This window comes from Schistocerca piceifrons, chromosome 4 (assembly GCF_021461385.2).
Source record: "Schistocerca piceifrons isolate TAMUIC-IGC-003096 chromosome 4, iqSchPice1.1, whole genome shotgun sequence".
NCBI lineage: Eukaryota > Metazoa > Arthropoda > Insecta > Orthoptera > Acrididae > Schistocerca > Schistocerca piceifrons.
The window spans coordinates 83,356,452-83,372,658 of NC_060141.1; the positions used below are offsets into that span (position 1 = coordinate 83,356,452).

General features: G+C 40.8%; 1 protein-coding gene across 1 annotated transcript in view; it reads left to right on the forward strand.

Moving 5' to 3' along the window:
- Nucleotides 1–16,207, forward strand: part of LOC124794734 (mediator of RNA polymerase II transcription subunit 23) — a 212,273-nt gene that overhangs the window by 146,918 nt on the left and 49,148 nt on the right. The window contains exons 15-18 of the mRNA XM_047258334.1: nt 6,894–7,036; nt 10,839–10,980; nt 11,096–11,195; nt 12,578–12,817. Of these exons, the coding sequence (XP_047114290.1) occupies nt 6,894–7,036; nt 10,839–10,980; nt 11,096–11,195; nt 12,578–12,817 (625 nt within the window). The remainder of the gene's footprint in view (nt 1–6,893; nt 7,037–10,838; nt 10,981–11,095; nt 11,196–12,577; nt 12,818–16,207) is intronic.

Consider the following 16,207-nt stretch of genomic DNA (forward strand, 5'->3'; position numbering starts at 1 on the left):
CAACAACATTTGGAAAATGCTGAGGAAGCAGAGGCTCTTGCACTTCTGGTTCAAAAAAGAACATACAGACAATGACAGGCAAAGATCAGTAGAAATTCGTGCATTTGTTAACAGATCAATGCATGAAGCATATAACAACCATCACTATCATACCTTAGCAAGACATCTTGCTGAGAGCCCAAAAAAGTACTGATCCTACATAAAATTGCTAAAGGGGTGCAGGTTTCTATTCTATTTACTCCAGTGACCATTCTGGTGTGGCAATAGAATATAGCAATAGGAAAGCTGAATTTTTCAATTTCATATTTAAGAATTCATTCATGCAGGAGGATTGATCGTCACACAGACTCCCATATGGAGGAGTCAGTAATAGGCATCCTCGGCACAGAGAAGCTTCTGAAAGAGTTGAAAATAAATTGCCAGGCCCAGATGATACCTCAATTTGGTTTTACAATGTCTACTCTATGACACTGGCCCCTTACTTAGTTTGAATTTACTGAGAATCCCTTGCCCAATCAAAAGTCCCGAGTGACTGGAAAAGAGTATGGATGACATTAGTAGTGTGCTCTTGACACAGGCAAATCAATTAAATATCTAGGCGCAACTTTGCAAAGTGATATGAAATGGAGCAGCCATGTAGGAATGGTAGTCAGGAAGGTGAATCGTTGACTTTGATTTTTTGGGAGAATTTTAGGAAAGTGTGGTTTGTTTGTAAAGGAAATTGGTATAGAATGTTAGTGTGACCCATTCTTGTGTGCTGCTTGAGTGTTTTGGATCCTCACCACGTCAGATTAAAGAAAGACATCAAAGCAGTTCAGAGGTGGACTGCTACATTTGTTGCTGGGTGGGTTCAGTCAACACACAAGTATTACTGAGATGCTTCATGTACTCAAATGGAAATTCCTGGAGGGAACAAAACATTCATTTCATGAAACTCTACTGAGAAAATTTAGAGAACGTGTCATTTGAAGCTGACTGCAAAATCATTTTACTGCTGCCCCAAAGATAAGGTAAAAGAAATTGGGACTTGCATGGAGGCATATAGATAATTGTTTTTTTCCCTCTCTCTGTTTGTGAGTGGAACAGGAAAGGAAATGACTAGTAGTGTTATGGGTTACCCTTCGCTACACACTATATGGCAGCGTGAAGAAGAATGTTAGTAGATGTAGGTGGCTAAGGCTTCCTTTCACAACTGACTGCAGTTGACTTGGGCCTTATTCAACATCTCAAACATGAATGTGACAGGGATTTCGTGTTGCCAATCTTGTTAGGTAAAACTGCCTCTATTCCATATGATGGTGCGTCAACTGCAACCACTATTGGTTTTTGCAGACTGAAATGAATGGGGCATGGTGATTAAGCAGTGCATCTTAAACTTGTGAAATGATTGTTCACATTCTACAGTCCATTGGAAAGGAACATTTTTAAGGAACATTTTTACTCTGAAGATGATGCAAGGGAGCAGCAATTTGCATTGCATCCAGAATAAATTTAATATTGTAGGTCTGTTTGCCTGCTGAAGTTCTTTTAAGAGAGGTAATCTCCAGATGACCTCTAAACATTTAGTCGAAGGATAGCGCCTGTGGGCATCAATCGGAAGTCCCAAATATCAGACCTCAGTATTGAAAAATGAACACTTCCATAAATTACACTTAAGCCTTACGTGTGTTAAAACTTCAAAAAGAGGTTCAAAATTTTTGAGATGCTCATCAGGTGCTTATCCACACACAATGACATCATCCAAATAATTTGAAAATCATGGAACTTTTGTTGTCATTTGTTCATGAAAGCATTGAAATAACAAAGGAGCAGATGTGTATTGACACAAGCCATTTGTATTGACCACCATAAATTTCTTTGTTTCCGTATCTAGAAGTTGAAGGTAAGCGTAGGTGAAATCAATTGTAGAAAAGAATCATCTACCTGCAAGGCGATCCATAAGCTCCTCACTGGGTAGAAGTGCAAAAGAATCCGTAACCGTTTGAGCATTAACTGTTGCTTTAAGGTTAGTACAAAGTCTGGTTTCTCTTTCAGTTTTTGTGTAGTAAGCAAAGGGGATGCCCATTGACTAACAGAAATAGGTTTCAAGACACCAATTTGTTCTAAGCTGTTGAGTTCAGAAACAATTTCATCACGAGTGGCATGAGGCAGTGGACATGCGTGGTAAAACTTTGGTTGAGCGTTGTCTTTGAGCATAATATGCACTTGAAAATCTTTGCATGTCTCATTGTGCCATCAAACAAATGCCCATATTTTTCACACAACTGATGGATGATGGCATGGGAAACTTGTGTATCAATAACATGCACATTGTCTAAAGTGTTTAATGCAAACTAATCAAAAGCACCCATCCCAGAACATACACGGTTGAACCAATGTGAATGCTACTGATGCAGTCGTATTTAGATATTTTGTTCGCGAAGTGCATATCCTAAGAAAAGACACACTGTCTCTATTGTAGGCTATAAGTCACATATGTGTTTTTTGGAGCTGAGGGTGTCCCAGTTGCTTGTAAGTAGTTTGATTAATCAGTGTGACTGAAACACTGGTACATAACTGAAATGGTACTAATTTATTGCAAATCTGTAAAGACGTGAATAGTTGGCGGCTTTTTCTCTGAATGTGACTGTCAATTACAACTTTGGAAAGACTGCTTTTATCTGTTTGTGAGAGACGGAGCCTTTTGCTGTTGCCCATGTGAGGAAAGCTGATTTGAATTAGCCAAGTTTTGTACTGTGCACATTGCATTGTGATTCATGTGCTTGCAGCAGTTGTTCCTGTGAATATTGTCCGTAGGAGCAGGTAAAGATTTAGAATGTGAGATCATTTCAATCTCCTTATTGCCAGGTCTGTATTGAAATTGAACAGGCACTTTCTGTGAGTGTCCTGACTTGTGACAGTGTTGTCATTCCACTTTGTAGAAGAAGCAGTGTTGGTGATTGTGTGTGACATAACACTTGACACAGGACTTTGGAGAGTGTGAATTTGCAGTATTAATGGCTGACCAACTCATGACCTACTTACACTGTGGTTCGGAGCTATTGTCAACATGAGCTATGTAAGGCAGAGCCCACTTAGAACTGGGATCGGTGAGTGTTGCGACAACAGGCATATTAAAGTCATTTTCCATGAAAACTTGTACTGCCTGAGCTTCAGTTACTTTAAGTATATAATTGAGACATGGATTGTGACAGTTTAGACTTCCTGATAGGATAGGGTTTGGGGCCCTACTTGAAGATGTGCACTCCTACCCAGGGAAAAAGAATTAATGTTGTGAGCCACCTGCGATTTTGTAGGCTGCAAAATGTTCACTGAGCTGTGTGTGGTACTCTGATTATTCCTTTTGTTTTTCATCAAAAGAGGGGAAGAGGGGAAGGTACGAGGCAAAGATTGAATTTTTTGGCTCTGAAACTGAATAAGTGCAGTATGTGTTTGCCCTCCAGAAGCAAAATTTAAATTGCTTCAACAGTAGATATAACAAGTGGAGGAACACTATAAGAATAATGCAAAAATGAAGAAATCTAGACACTTTTGACTCCTGGCTGTTTCTAGAAATTAAAAACTTCAGTTCGTTCTGCCAACAGTGAAAGAAATATTGATTAGCTCAGTATGCAGAGATGTTGAGTCTTCTTCTGTGTATCCAAGTTGTCACTAATTACAAACATGCTGTCAGAAACATCTCTTGCACCCATTGGTGTAATGAGGTGGTGGACTCTCTGGAACACAACAAACTGTACAGAATGATTAAAACATAAATGTAGGTACTTAAAATGTATACAGTATTGAATATATGTTACTTTCTCTCTCTCTCTCTCACTCACTCACTCACTCACTCACTCACTGGTATTAGTTATCAGTATTTGGTGGCAGTTGGAGCAGCAGTAGCACTTTACAGGGTGTCCCACTCAAACCTCCCTGATTTCAAGGACCCAGGAGAGAAAAACCACAGTAGATATGACAATGAAAAATGCACCACATTGAAGAACATCTCAAAGAATTTATATTCCCACATCAGAAGTGCCTAGTATCAGAGCCAGAGTGCAGCATGGTCGCATGAAGTGAAAATGCCAATTCCACAGCAGTGCGCGTAAGCAGTAGTGTGGTTTGCAGAAACAAGATCGCCGATTGCTCTGCAAAGAAATTGTCATCGTGTGTATGAATGTGATCCACCTGATGTGAAAACAATTAAGGAATGGTATAGGAAGTGGAAGTGTTCTGAAACATTCTGGCGATGCACGTTATGGAGTTTCAGGAAAGAAAATGGAGGACATCAGACAAACGTTTCCCAGAAGCCCATGTAAGTCAATTCGTCAAGCATCTAGGCAACTTGATGTACTTTGATCAACATTGCATCGTGTAGTTCACCAGCATCTTCATATGTGTGCTTACAAAGTGCAAATTCTGCAACATCTGATGCCGAACAACAAACCACGCCAACAACAATTTGCTGCACTGTATTGATATGGATGCCAGCTTCCTGGAAAGATATTTATTCTCTCATGAGGCAACCTTTCATCTATCAGGAAGGGTTCATAGGTATAATGTTTGGATTTGGGGTTTGCAAAAGCTGTACGTTGTCATTGAACATGTTCGTGATAGCCCGAAACTAAATGTCTTCCCCTGGGTCTTTGAAATCAAGGAGGTTTGAGTGGGACACACTGTACTAGGTTTGTAAAGTCTCATTGCACTGACATTTGTATGCCTGGAGTGATCAGAAAGTAGTCTGAGGACAGTCTAATCAGAGCACGTGTGTGGCAGCTGAAAGATGCCCATGGACCAATCACAATCACAGTTTCAGGCATTGTGACGACACGAATTCGACATCCTCTGGTGGCATGTATAGCACTACCGGGCAAGCCCTCTACATCAGTGGCTTGTGGTAGCTGTTTTAAATGTGTCTACTGCGGGAGATATGAGCGGCATGTGGCACACTGTCTGTGGTCATCGAAGACGCAATTAATGCCACAGGAAGTACAAAACTAAGAAAGGTTATTCCGAAGAAATCATGGATAACCAAATTGTAACTAAGAAAGGTAATTCCGAAGAAATCATGGATAACCAAAGAAATACTTCAACTGATTGAGAAAGGAAGGAAGTGCAGAACTGTCCAGGGAAAGAAGGAATACAACAGTATTTTGTTTAAAAATAAAAAAACAATAGAATGTGCAGGAATCCTAAAAGGAAAATTAAGTGTACTGATAAGGTCAGGAATGACTAGATCCTGCAGAGTGATGAAAGGAATATACAGAAACCACTGACTACGAGAAGGGCAAGGTGATAGGACATATGGTAAAACATCATAAAGTAACTTCCGTGGTACTAGTGGATGCCTTAGAGAGCACAAAAACTGTAGGTCAAGACACAGATTGGAATATATGCAACAAATAATTGAAGAGTGGAGTAATTGCTGCTCTGAGGTGAAGAAATTGGCACAGGAGAGGAAATCACATCAGAACCTGTCAGCTATTTACCGAATTGAAGAGTCCCCGTTCTCTTTTGCTTCAATAGACATTGAATATCCAGGTTCCCAAAGGAAGAAATGAAGTGATAACCAGATCCATTGCAAATTGTAACACATGGAATATGAAATCTGTCCATTGTTTGTAGCTGATAAACATTCATTGTGCACAATAACTGTGAAGGCAGTAGTACATAATTAGAACTTACTGAGGTGAAGTTAAAACACTGAGTATAGTGTGCCTCTGAACAATAGTGTGGCATTAAGAAAGGCAGAGAGACAGCCAAAGTACATCAGCATAGCAAAACATACACGCTAGAGTAGCAATTGCTGTAGTATATGTAGTTGGCAGTCAGTCACACGATTAATATAAAAATTAGTTGCATCATTCATTGATAAATAATTGTCCCTTATAGTCATTTCGAAAACAATAATTTTGTTACAAAATATTCTGTCATTTTGGAACTTCTAAAATATGCAGCATTCACTCTACCTGGTTTAACCTATAGAAATACAGTCTCTTGTTAGCAGCATGTATAGCAGCATCTGCTTAACTTACTTGTGAATGCTATGGTGCATTAACAAGTGCCCATGCCTACTGTTCTTGATTTGCTACTACATCCATACAAACAAAGTAAACAAATAAATAAATAAATACTTTTTCTCTCTATCTTCTGATGGACAACTAATATGCAGAGGAGGAAGCAGACAGAAGTACTAGATTTTGTAGACACACCACATGCACAAGCTAGGGGCTTGTGTCCCTACAGAATTGCTAAATTTTGTGGCAATGCTTTAGGTGCTAATGGAAGGAAAAAACCCTTTGTATAAGCTCGTGAATACAACAAGAGTCTGATAATGAAAAATTCTGAATGGAAAATGTTGAGTGATCAGTAAGGCAAAGTGCCAGTCAGCTTATCTTGACTGCACAGTGGCAGTTATTAATGGCAGAAGCATCTTGCATGATGTTCTCTCTCTCTCTTAAAAGTTACAGTTCTTGATCCAAAGCATTTTATGATAGATACAGAGTGAGATAGATGGCCATCAGTGATGCATGAAACTGTTTGAGTTTGCAATTTCCGTTCATAATAGTGCAGTGTGTTATACAGGTATGAGGCAATATTGTCTGTGCAGAGGTTGAGAAGCGCACCGGTAGTTTTCTTCCCTTTTATAGTCATTGTGTGACAAATTAAATTCATTTACAGAAACCATCATTTTCAGAGGTAACTAGGTTTTGGGGCCACACCATTTTAGGGCAATTAATAACTGTTTTTCTAAGTCCAACCTGCCTTTCAAATGGTGTGCCCTATTGGCCTCGTTTCTCTCAAACATAAATTACACTTTCTACAATTCTTTCATTTTTAATTACCTTGGTATTCATTAAGTAATATACTTTAACATAAAGTGTTATGAGTTCTTTATTATCCTTTAACAGGCTCTGCGCACCCAGGAGGGAAATGAGGCTCAGGTCTGTTTTTTTATCATTCAACTTTTGCTGCTGAAGGCTGCAGAGCTCCGCAACAGGGTTTCAGAGTTTGTCAAGGAAAATTCTCCAGAACATTGGAAGCAATCAAATTGGTAAAGTTTTAACACCTGCTGATATCTCATATTCACCCTCAGTAGTACCTACAAGTGAAGTACAACATCTCAGATGGTGAAACGTGGATAAAAATTATTTTAAAATACGTAAATGTTTGTGTTTTACCATCCATGAATGTCTCATATATATAAAACTCTTCTTTTGTCAAAAGTCATTGTTTGAGATTTTAGAACATCTACACATTGCAGAAATGTGTCATTGGAGAAATGATAGATTGTAACAAAAAATTATGACCAGCACATTCACAAGAATCACAAATGTGTTATTTCAGAAAAAGAAAAGATTTGCTTTAAATGGTACATGTTAGTACCTGCTGCACTTACAGAGTGAATTATAAGTTGCTGTGTTGACCTCTGTTCTTCCCTTATTCATTATCAAAGTGCAAATGTGTAATTTCAGTGAAGTGGCTAAAACACAGCAGAAGAGAACTGTATGCCAACTTGAGAAGGGCGACATGTGGATTGCTGCATCATATTTGGTGCATCCACACTGCTGAAGTCAGATGTCAGAAGTGAAATTGGTTACATTATTCAGACATTTGCCGTGGGATATTCTTTTCCATTGTATTTCAGTCACTTCACTGAAACTCCACATTTACTCTTCAGTGAAAAATAAGAGAAAAAACGCGCAATAACACAGTAACAGGTATTCAGAAAATAACATGTTGGTATGAAGGATTCAGATGGTACAGTTTGTAAGCAGTCATTGAAATGACAGCTTCACAGCCAGCACCTACCAACAACGGCTTTTCCTAATTGCGTAGGTGGGAACTCACCCTGCAATATATCCTGTGTTCCTGTAACCCTCCCTAACCTCAACCCTCACTAGTCCCTGTCCTTCATCCACCTATCTGCAAACCTGCTCCCAGTCCCGCACTACACCACCTTCTATTCCACTAATGCATCGACTGTTTTTCTCTCACTCCTCTACTTCTCTCTTTTTCCACCCCCCTCCTCCCGTCCCGAAAAAAAAGAAAAAAATCCTTCTGAATGCACCTAGCAGCCGCACTTTGTCCCTATGTGCTCCCACAGGTAGTAATACACCTTTCCCCCACCCCTACCCTGTTGTCCCTCCCTGCCCCAGTGTCCTCCTTACCCCCACCACCCACAAATTGCTTCTCCTATCGGGCACAGTATCTGTACACACTCCAGCCTCAGCAGCTGGAGGAAATAGTGAAGTGTGTGGGAGTTGTGCTTGTGTGAATGTTTGTGTGTTTTCCACTTTAGAATGAGATCCTTTGGCCAAAAGCTTAAATGTATTGCAATCTTTTTTTTGTGCCTGTCTGTGACTCAATGTCTGTTCTACAAGATGAGTAGCACTTACTTTAAAATAATTTTTATGTTGTTTTAGCCATTTGATCTGGGTTGTTTCCCTTGCTAGAGCCAGAATTTATTTCACATTCCAGATGCATTTGTTCACAGAATGGGTTTAATGTCCTATTGATGATGAGTTTATGCCAAGTGGATATACGTACAGTAAACAATTGTGTTCATCATAGTGCAGTAGAGTAGTAAATACTTCACGTCATCAGATTAGATGTAGTATCTGCGACATAGCCAGGGATCATATTGTATTTACAATTACATTGGCCAGTCAAGACTGAAATTGCAATAATGGCTGATGAAAGAAACTTTTATATCATTGAAAGTTACTACACAAACTGATAGTTGTTGCCCACATATTTTCAGGAATCAGTGTGTTACGGATACTGTATTTACTCGAATCTAAGCTGCACTTTTCCTCCGGTTTTTGTAATCCAAAAACCGCCTGTAGCTTAGAATCGAGTGCAAAGCATGCGGAAGTTCTGAAAAATGTTGGTAGGTGCCGCCACAACTAACTTCTGCCGTTGAATATATGTAGCGCTCGTGTTTGCTGCTATCTCATTTAAATCCTGTCTGCCTAATAAACTACGAAACTAGAGTGAGACAACAGCAAACGCAGAAGAATATATGTATCGTGTCATGTTTATATTTGTATTATTCTTATGCCTAATAGTGATACAGTCAGAAATGAAGCACGGCAACTGACTAGATTTTATAATCTAAGATGACTCTAATTTCTGTGCAGAAAAATTTTCGCCTAACTCTCGTTCAGAACATGTTTTATCATACGCAGCCTATTATTTGGTTCTTGTTGATCATTATCAAAGAAAGCAGCAGTGTAAGTAACAAAAAATAGCAGTCTCTTGCCATTGTTTCACTAATGAGACGATTCCTCTCTCTCTTTTTTTTTAATTGTACGCGGCGGTAGCGCGCACAAAAGCAAGCCATGCCACGAGCGGCGACAGGCGGTAAACATGCACTATCAGAATGCGACAAACAATGCATGACACAGTACAGTAATGCATTTTCAGCTTAGAGTGACGTAAACACCTATAAAAAAGAAAATGGCACTTATCAGATCAAAGCAAAATAAGCAATCGATTCAAACTAGACGAAGCACGTGGAAAATGAAGGGTACCCGTATAAATACGGACGGAGCGCCTAACGCATAGCAATGGCTACGTGGTAAAGCTTACCTGCTTAGCTCACGACTCGAACCAAACTACTGTAGCAGTATCGTCATTCATTCGACCTAAATTGTGTCTCATACTACAATGGACCAACTTTGTTTCGATTTGGAGGTGAAGCCTAAAACTTTTCTCTCCCCTTGAATTTCGAGACTCAAATTTCAGGTGCGGCTTAGATTCGAGTAAATATGGTAGGTCTTTTGTGCTCAAAAGCTACAAACATAACTTGTAAAAGAGGTATTCCTAAATGAAGACTTAGTGTTTCTTTTGGTCTATGGTGAATAATCTTCAGTATAGTGTGCATTGTATTTTTCGTATCTAAAATACTTTGCAATTTTTAAATTATCTATGTATGTAAATTAGAGGCTCCAATTTGTAAAATAGTCCAACAGTTGGAAAATTCTAGAAATTGCAGATGGGAAAATTGTCAAATTGCCTCAGTGTTGAACCATCAAGGACACTCATAACTTAATTTAGAGTCCGTATGATTTTTGGCAGTTGGTGTTTATAGCAGCCAATTTCCTGTATCGAAAGCAATAGGGTCATGCCCATAGTTAATAGTCATTAACTTATGAATTTCATTTACCTCAGGTTGGAATTTAATGTCTCAAATATGTTTTTGTTTTATCAATTGAATTATTATAAAAGTAGTTTACAGCTTTCAGTAAGTTTCAGTAACAAATGGTGGGTCGTGACCTCCTATTAGCACCACGTAACATAGTGGACAGGAATTTCATGCTAAGGCAGACTTAGGAAAGCAACAGTAAAATGAAATTTTTCACACTATAATGCCTTGTTAAATGCAATAGATAAATTCAGATACATTTTAAACACCTCCACTATTTTTGTGCCTTTAATTCTTTTGTGAAAAGTCCTCAGTTCCAGGAATTCACTGTTACTGTAAGATATACCTTTCTCCACCTTTCATTCTTTGTGTTCATCTATAGCTTTAATGACAGAGCATTTTGCTGTCTAATATGATTTTCCGCTAATTTAATTTTTTGAACTACCATAAATATAGCTTTTATTTATTTTTGCTGTTATCATGTAAATAAATTCAGTGGTGTGAGCAGTTTCTGCTTTTAAATCTGATAAGTTTTCCAGCATACCTACCTACTCAGAATATAATTGGAAAATACCACTACAAGAAATAAAACTACCTATCTTCTGCTTCTCACCCAAAATGCCTGTAATTAATATCCTAGTCATTTTTGTATTTCTTCTTCTGCTTTGCCCTTTATTGACACGTAAATATTGTTTTTATTTTACAGGCATGAGAAGCACCTAGCATTTCATCGAAAATATCCAGAAAAATTTGCACCAGAAGGAATTCTGGAGCAAACAGGAGGACCATCATCACCATATCATTCCTTACCCGTTTATTTTGGCAATGTTTGTCTAAGATTCCTGCCAGTGAGTTAATTTCTGTAGCATTTACTGGCCATGTCATTATCTGATTGCTTGAAATTGCAAAATTCTGATTTTTATATTACATTATTAATAACCAATGTCTTTTTATTTCCATTAGGTGTTTGATATTCTTATTCATAGATTTTTGGAACTTCCACCAGTTTCAAAATCACTGGAGACATTACTTGAACATCTGGGCTGCCTGTACAAATTTCATGGTAATTATGTTTTACAGCTATAAATTTCTTACTTTTTACTCATTTTGGATGTCCCCTTGCTGTGTTTAACAGACTGATGCAATCCCTTCCATGCCACTCTTGAAATTCCCTGTATCTACCTTGATTTCTCATCTTTCCCCTTTCCCTACTGTTCTGTGCCCTCCCCCCTCACTTTTCTACTCCCCCCCCCCTCTATCCCCCCTCTCCTCTCCTTTCCTCTCCTTTCCCACTCCCTCTCCCTACCGCTCCTCCTCCTCCCTCCCTCCCTCCCTCCCTTGCTCTCCCCCATCCTCATCCCCCGTCTTTTCCATATGTCTTCATTTCTGCTTGTGTGTTTATTAGTCCATCCTGTATATTGTATGCATCTTCCTCTCGAATATCATAACTAGCTGCACACCTGTTCTTTGCTACAGAATTTAAAGAAGTGCTTGTACTATTGTTGCTAATTATATTTTGTGCAGTTTTTATCCACAATTGTTTTACCATATTCATCCACATAAATATATTGTCTGTGCAGAGGTTGAGAAGCGCACCGGTAGTTTTCTTCCCTTTTATAGCCATTGTGTGACAAATTAAATTCATTTACAGAAACCATCATTTTCAGAGGTAACTAGGTTTTGGGGCCACACCATTTTAGGGCAATTAATAACTGTTGTGTCCAAAGCAAAAGCGGTGAGTATTGTAAAGCATCATATGCTCACTAAATTTCATTTATTCAGTGTTTAGAGCAAGTTCAGTGTTCAGAGCTAGTGTGGCCTTCTGATATAGTGCTTTATTGTCTCTATAGTTGTTACATCACTGACATACTAGAATATGAGACATTAAACAGAGAAAACAATCTGCTGTTTATAAAATAAGCCAGATTGTTCTTTTTCTCTCATTTATCTTGACTATACATGTAGTGTGCTTCTGATTATTATTATTGTTGTTATTATTAATTTTGGAAATAACAGATTCAAAGCTAAATTATGTGCATAGAGTGCATATGTTTCCAAAAGATTTAATGTATCTTACAGAAAAATATAAGCACATTTTATTAATAAAATCAGGTGTTATGTAATCTCAAACTCTTAAATTGATGGAAAATTGTCATATTGTTCATTTTGGTCAAGCTGGATTGGACACTTTGAACTCTTTTGTTTTTTAGAATCAAAAGCAGTAATGAGTAAAGGATGTACATTCATATTTTAATGCATCTGAATTTTTTTAGAAGAAAAATAGTGTTATTATGCAGCCTTTGTAAAGAAGGCAGTAAATGGATTACACAAGACTCACCAGCTGCTTTGTTATGTTATAATAATGCCTTTTGAAAAGTGATGACAGCTGCATTAATGTATCTAAACTTTTTAATCACTTGCTACACTTCAATTTCATACCTGCAGATCGTCCAGTGACATACCTGTATAACACACTGCACTATTATGAACGGAAATTGCGTGACCGACCATTGTTGAAGAGGAAGCTTGTGTCAGCAGTCCTGGGCTCACTTCGAGATATCCGTCCTCCTGGATGGAGCTTGTCTGATGCTTACCAGACCTATATGTTCACCTGGCAGCCAGATGATGCCAGCTGGGTACCAGAGCTCGACTATTACATTCGATTAGTTCGGCGCATTGTTGACAGTATCCTTTTTTGAGATTAAAAGAATTTTATTTGTGGTAAATTTCATGAATAAAAAGGTGATCCACCAGCAATTTACAAAAATACAGTATTATAAGTGTTTTCTTGTTAGCGGGAATAACAATTGTGGGGTGAGGACTGTTGGCCTCTGAAGTTAAGCAGCCTTTCTGTGTTAAGTAAGAGAAGAACAAGTCTTATTTTATGTCATCAATAAAGACTGACTTTGTCATTTGGTGGCAAACAAAGTGGTGCAGTGGGAAGACACTGGACTCGTATTAGGTGACCATTCAGATTTAGGTTTTCTGCGATTCACCTCCGTCACATAAGGTGAATGCCAGGATGGCTCCTTTGAAAGGGCACAGCCAATTTTGTTTCCCATCCTTCATCATACCAAGCTTGTGCTTTGTCTCCAATGACCACTTTTTTGTTTTTTTTATTTTAAAAGATGCTAAATTGGTCTTTCTTGTTATTATGGCTATGTACTTAAATTTGTTTTTTTGTCATTTAGTGCCTTACAGAATCAGTGTAATGCCACAAATAAATTACTGGGAAGATTGGAAGTTTTGCAACATATGACAAATAATGTTGTGGATGAATTTACCATAAGCTCCTATATCCCTTGGCAGTGAGTTACAAAGTGTATAAGATATAATGTCTGTTCTACTTCTTTGTTTCGAATTCACAGATTGTTGTTGCTGTCTGGTGGTGGCATAAAAAATAAAACAGTTACAGCTAAAAGTGAACATGATGTCATTTTTAAAAAAAATTGGTTAATGTTGGGTTTATGAGTGGTTATTGATGTGTCGGCAGCTGGGCCAACACCTTGTAGATCGAGATGGCTGAAAATGCACGCGAGACTAACGCAGACGGGCGTGAAGTACTGGAACAGGCTACGTAATTAATGCTATGAAGAAAAGTACGTAGCTGGATTAATACTTATCTTTAATCAATCATTGTGGTACATCGCTCTTGACGATACACAGGAGACTTTAATTACAATCACTGTAAGGCTAATGGCGCCTTGCTAGTTCGTAGCCATTAACTTAGCTGAAGGCTATTCTGTCTCTCGGCTAATGAGAGAGAAAGGCTTCGTACATCTAGTCGCTAGCTAGGTCGTCCGTACAACTGGGGCGAGTGCTCTATCGTATCACGAGACCTGCCTTGTGGTGGCGCTAGGTCTGCGATCACACAGTGGCGACACGCGGGTCCGACATGTACTAAATGGACCGCGGCCGATTTAAACTACCACCTAGCAAGTGTGGTGTCTGGCGGTGACACCACATTCCTCCCCCGCAAATCGGCGAACGGTCGTGAGATAAGGCTTCCGCCCGCCGTGGGGAGGACCCCATGTTGACGTATGCGATGAGGTGGGGAGCCTAACAACAGGCGAGGCTGTGCCACCCGCACCCGGCCATTCGGTCCGAGGGGAGCTAGGAAACGCCTGAAAACCTAGTCCAGGGTGCACGTCAACATGCGGTGTATGCGCCCGTAAAGAAACAGGAGAGGCCGAAGGGTCGACCTCCATTGCGTCGGGGTAGCCGACGCGCGATGACGTCATGTGGTCCGGAGCGGGCGGGAGTTCCATGGCGGAGGACAGCTGGTCACGGGAAGCGATCGGCGGCGCGTGCCCCTGGGAGGCGCTTGGCGGCTGCAGCGAAGCGTCGAATGCGGGCGGCGCCGGCCAGAGGACCGGCGGCTGCAGCGGCGGCGGCGGCGGCTGCTGCGGCGGCGCGTCGCCATGGGGCAAAATGGAAGGCATCGTCGGTAACACCTGGGGGTGAGGCGAGCCAGTAGATGGGTCCCCAGGGCGCTGACCGGACGGCACCGTCGCTGAAAGCAGACGGGGAGCGGCAGAACCCGTGTGACGACAGAGGCGCAGCTGATTGAGATGCCGACGCACCTCACCAGAGGCCCCCAAAACCAAATACATCGCGCGGCCGAGGCAGCGAAGAATGCGCCCTGCGAGCCAACGCCATGAACCTCGATAGTTGCGATAAAATACAACGTCGCCTGGAGCAAAAGCAGGAGTCTGCCGCTGTAAAGGAACCTGATGCGGCGGATGCAGCAAAGACAACAAGGTGCGATGAGGACGACCATGGAGCAACTCAGCCGGCGAGCGACCATCTCGGGGCTGAGAGCGATACGAAGACAAAAAGAGCAACAACGCGTCCTCCCGAGAATGCGACTCTTTCAATTTCAACATCTGTGACTTGAAAGTCCGGACCAATCATTCCGCGGCACCGTTTGACTGAGGCGAAAACGGCGCGGATGTCAGATGTTGAATACCATTGGCCTGGCAGAATGACTGAAATTCTGCGGACATGAACTGTGGGCCATTGTCGGAAACAATAGTCTGCGGACGACCTTCAATGCAAAAGATAGCAGACAACGCTTGGATGGTGGCGGAGGACGTCGTGGAAGACATCCGGACAACAAAAGGAAAATTACTGAAGGCGTCGACCAGAACCAAACATCGAGCATTCCAGAATGGACCAGCAAAATCAATGTGCAAGCGTTGCCAAGGGGAAGTGGCTTTCGGCCATGCAAAGACTTTCCGCGGCGGTGCGGATTGTTGTTCGGCACACGCCATGCAAGAAGAACACATATTCGTAATCGCAGCATCGATTCCGAACCAAGTACAGTGCTGACGAGCAAGTTGTTTCGTTCGCACTATACCCCAATGTCCTTGGTGAAGAAGCCGTAAAACAGAGGACTGTAAGGAACGTGGGACCACGACTCGGGACTGATCATTATCAGAACGCAACAACAAAACACCACGTTGAACAAAAAGTCTCTCCTTGTGAGCAAAAAATCGGCGAACCAACGGATCCGCAATCAGAGACTTTGACAAAGGCCATTGCGTAGCAACAAAACGTAAAACAGTAGCAAGGACAGGGTCAGCAGCTGTGGTTGTAGCTACACGACGAAAATCGATCGGAAACGATTCGACCACTTCATCGGTTTCCGAATCAATGAACATGCAAGCAAGTTCGGAAGAATCGAATGCTTTATCCTCAGCAACAGGCAAACGGGACAACGCATCGGCGTTTCCGTGCTTAGCAGTGGACCGATACAAGATATCGTAGCGGTACTGCGAGAGGAAAATAGACCAGCGAATGAATTTCTGCACTGTACGTGGAGGTACAGGCTTGGTCGGATGAAAAAGCGATGTCAAAGGTTTGTGGTCTGTGATGATGGTAAAATGACGACCATACAAGAAATCAAGGAACTTAGTAACACCAAACACGAGAGCCAAAGCTTCTTTCTCTATCTGGGAATAATTTCTTTGCGCAGACGAGAGCAATTTGGACGCAAAGGCAATAGGCGATCATGCGAGCCAACTTTGTGCGCAAGGACAGCACCGATCCCGAAATCCGATGCATCTACCATCA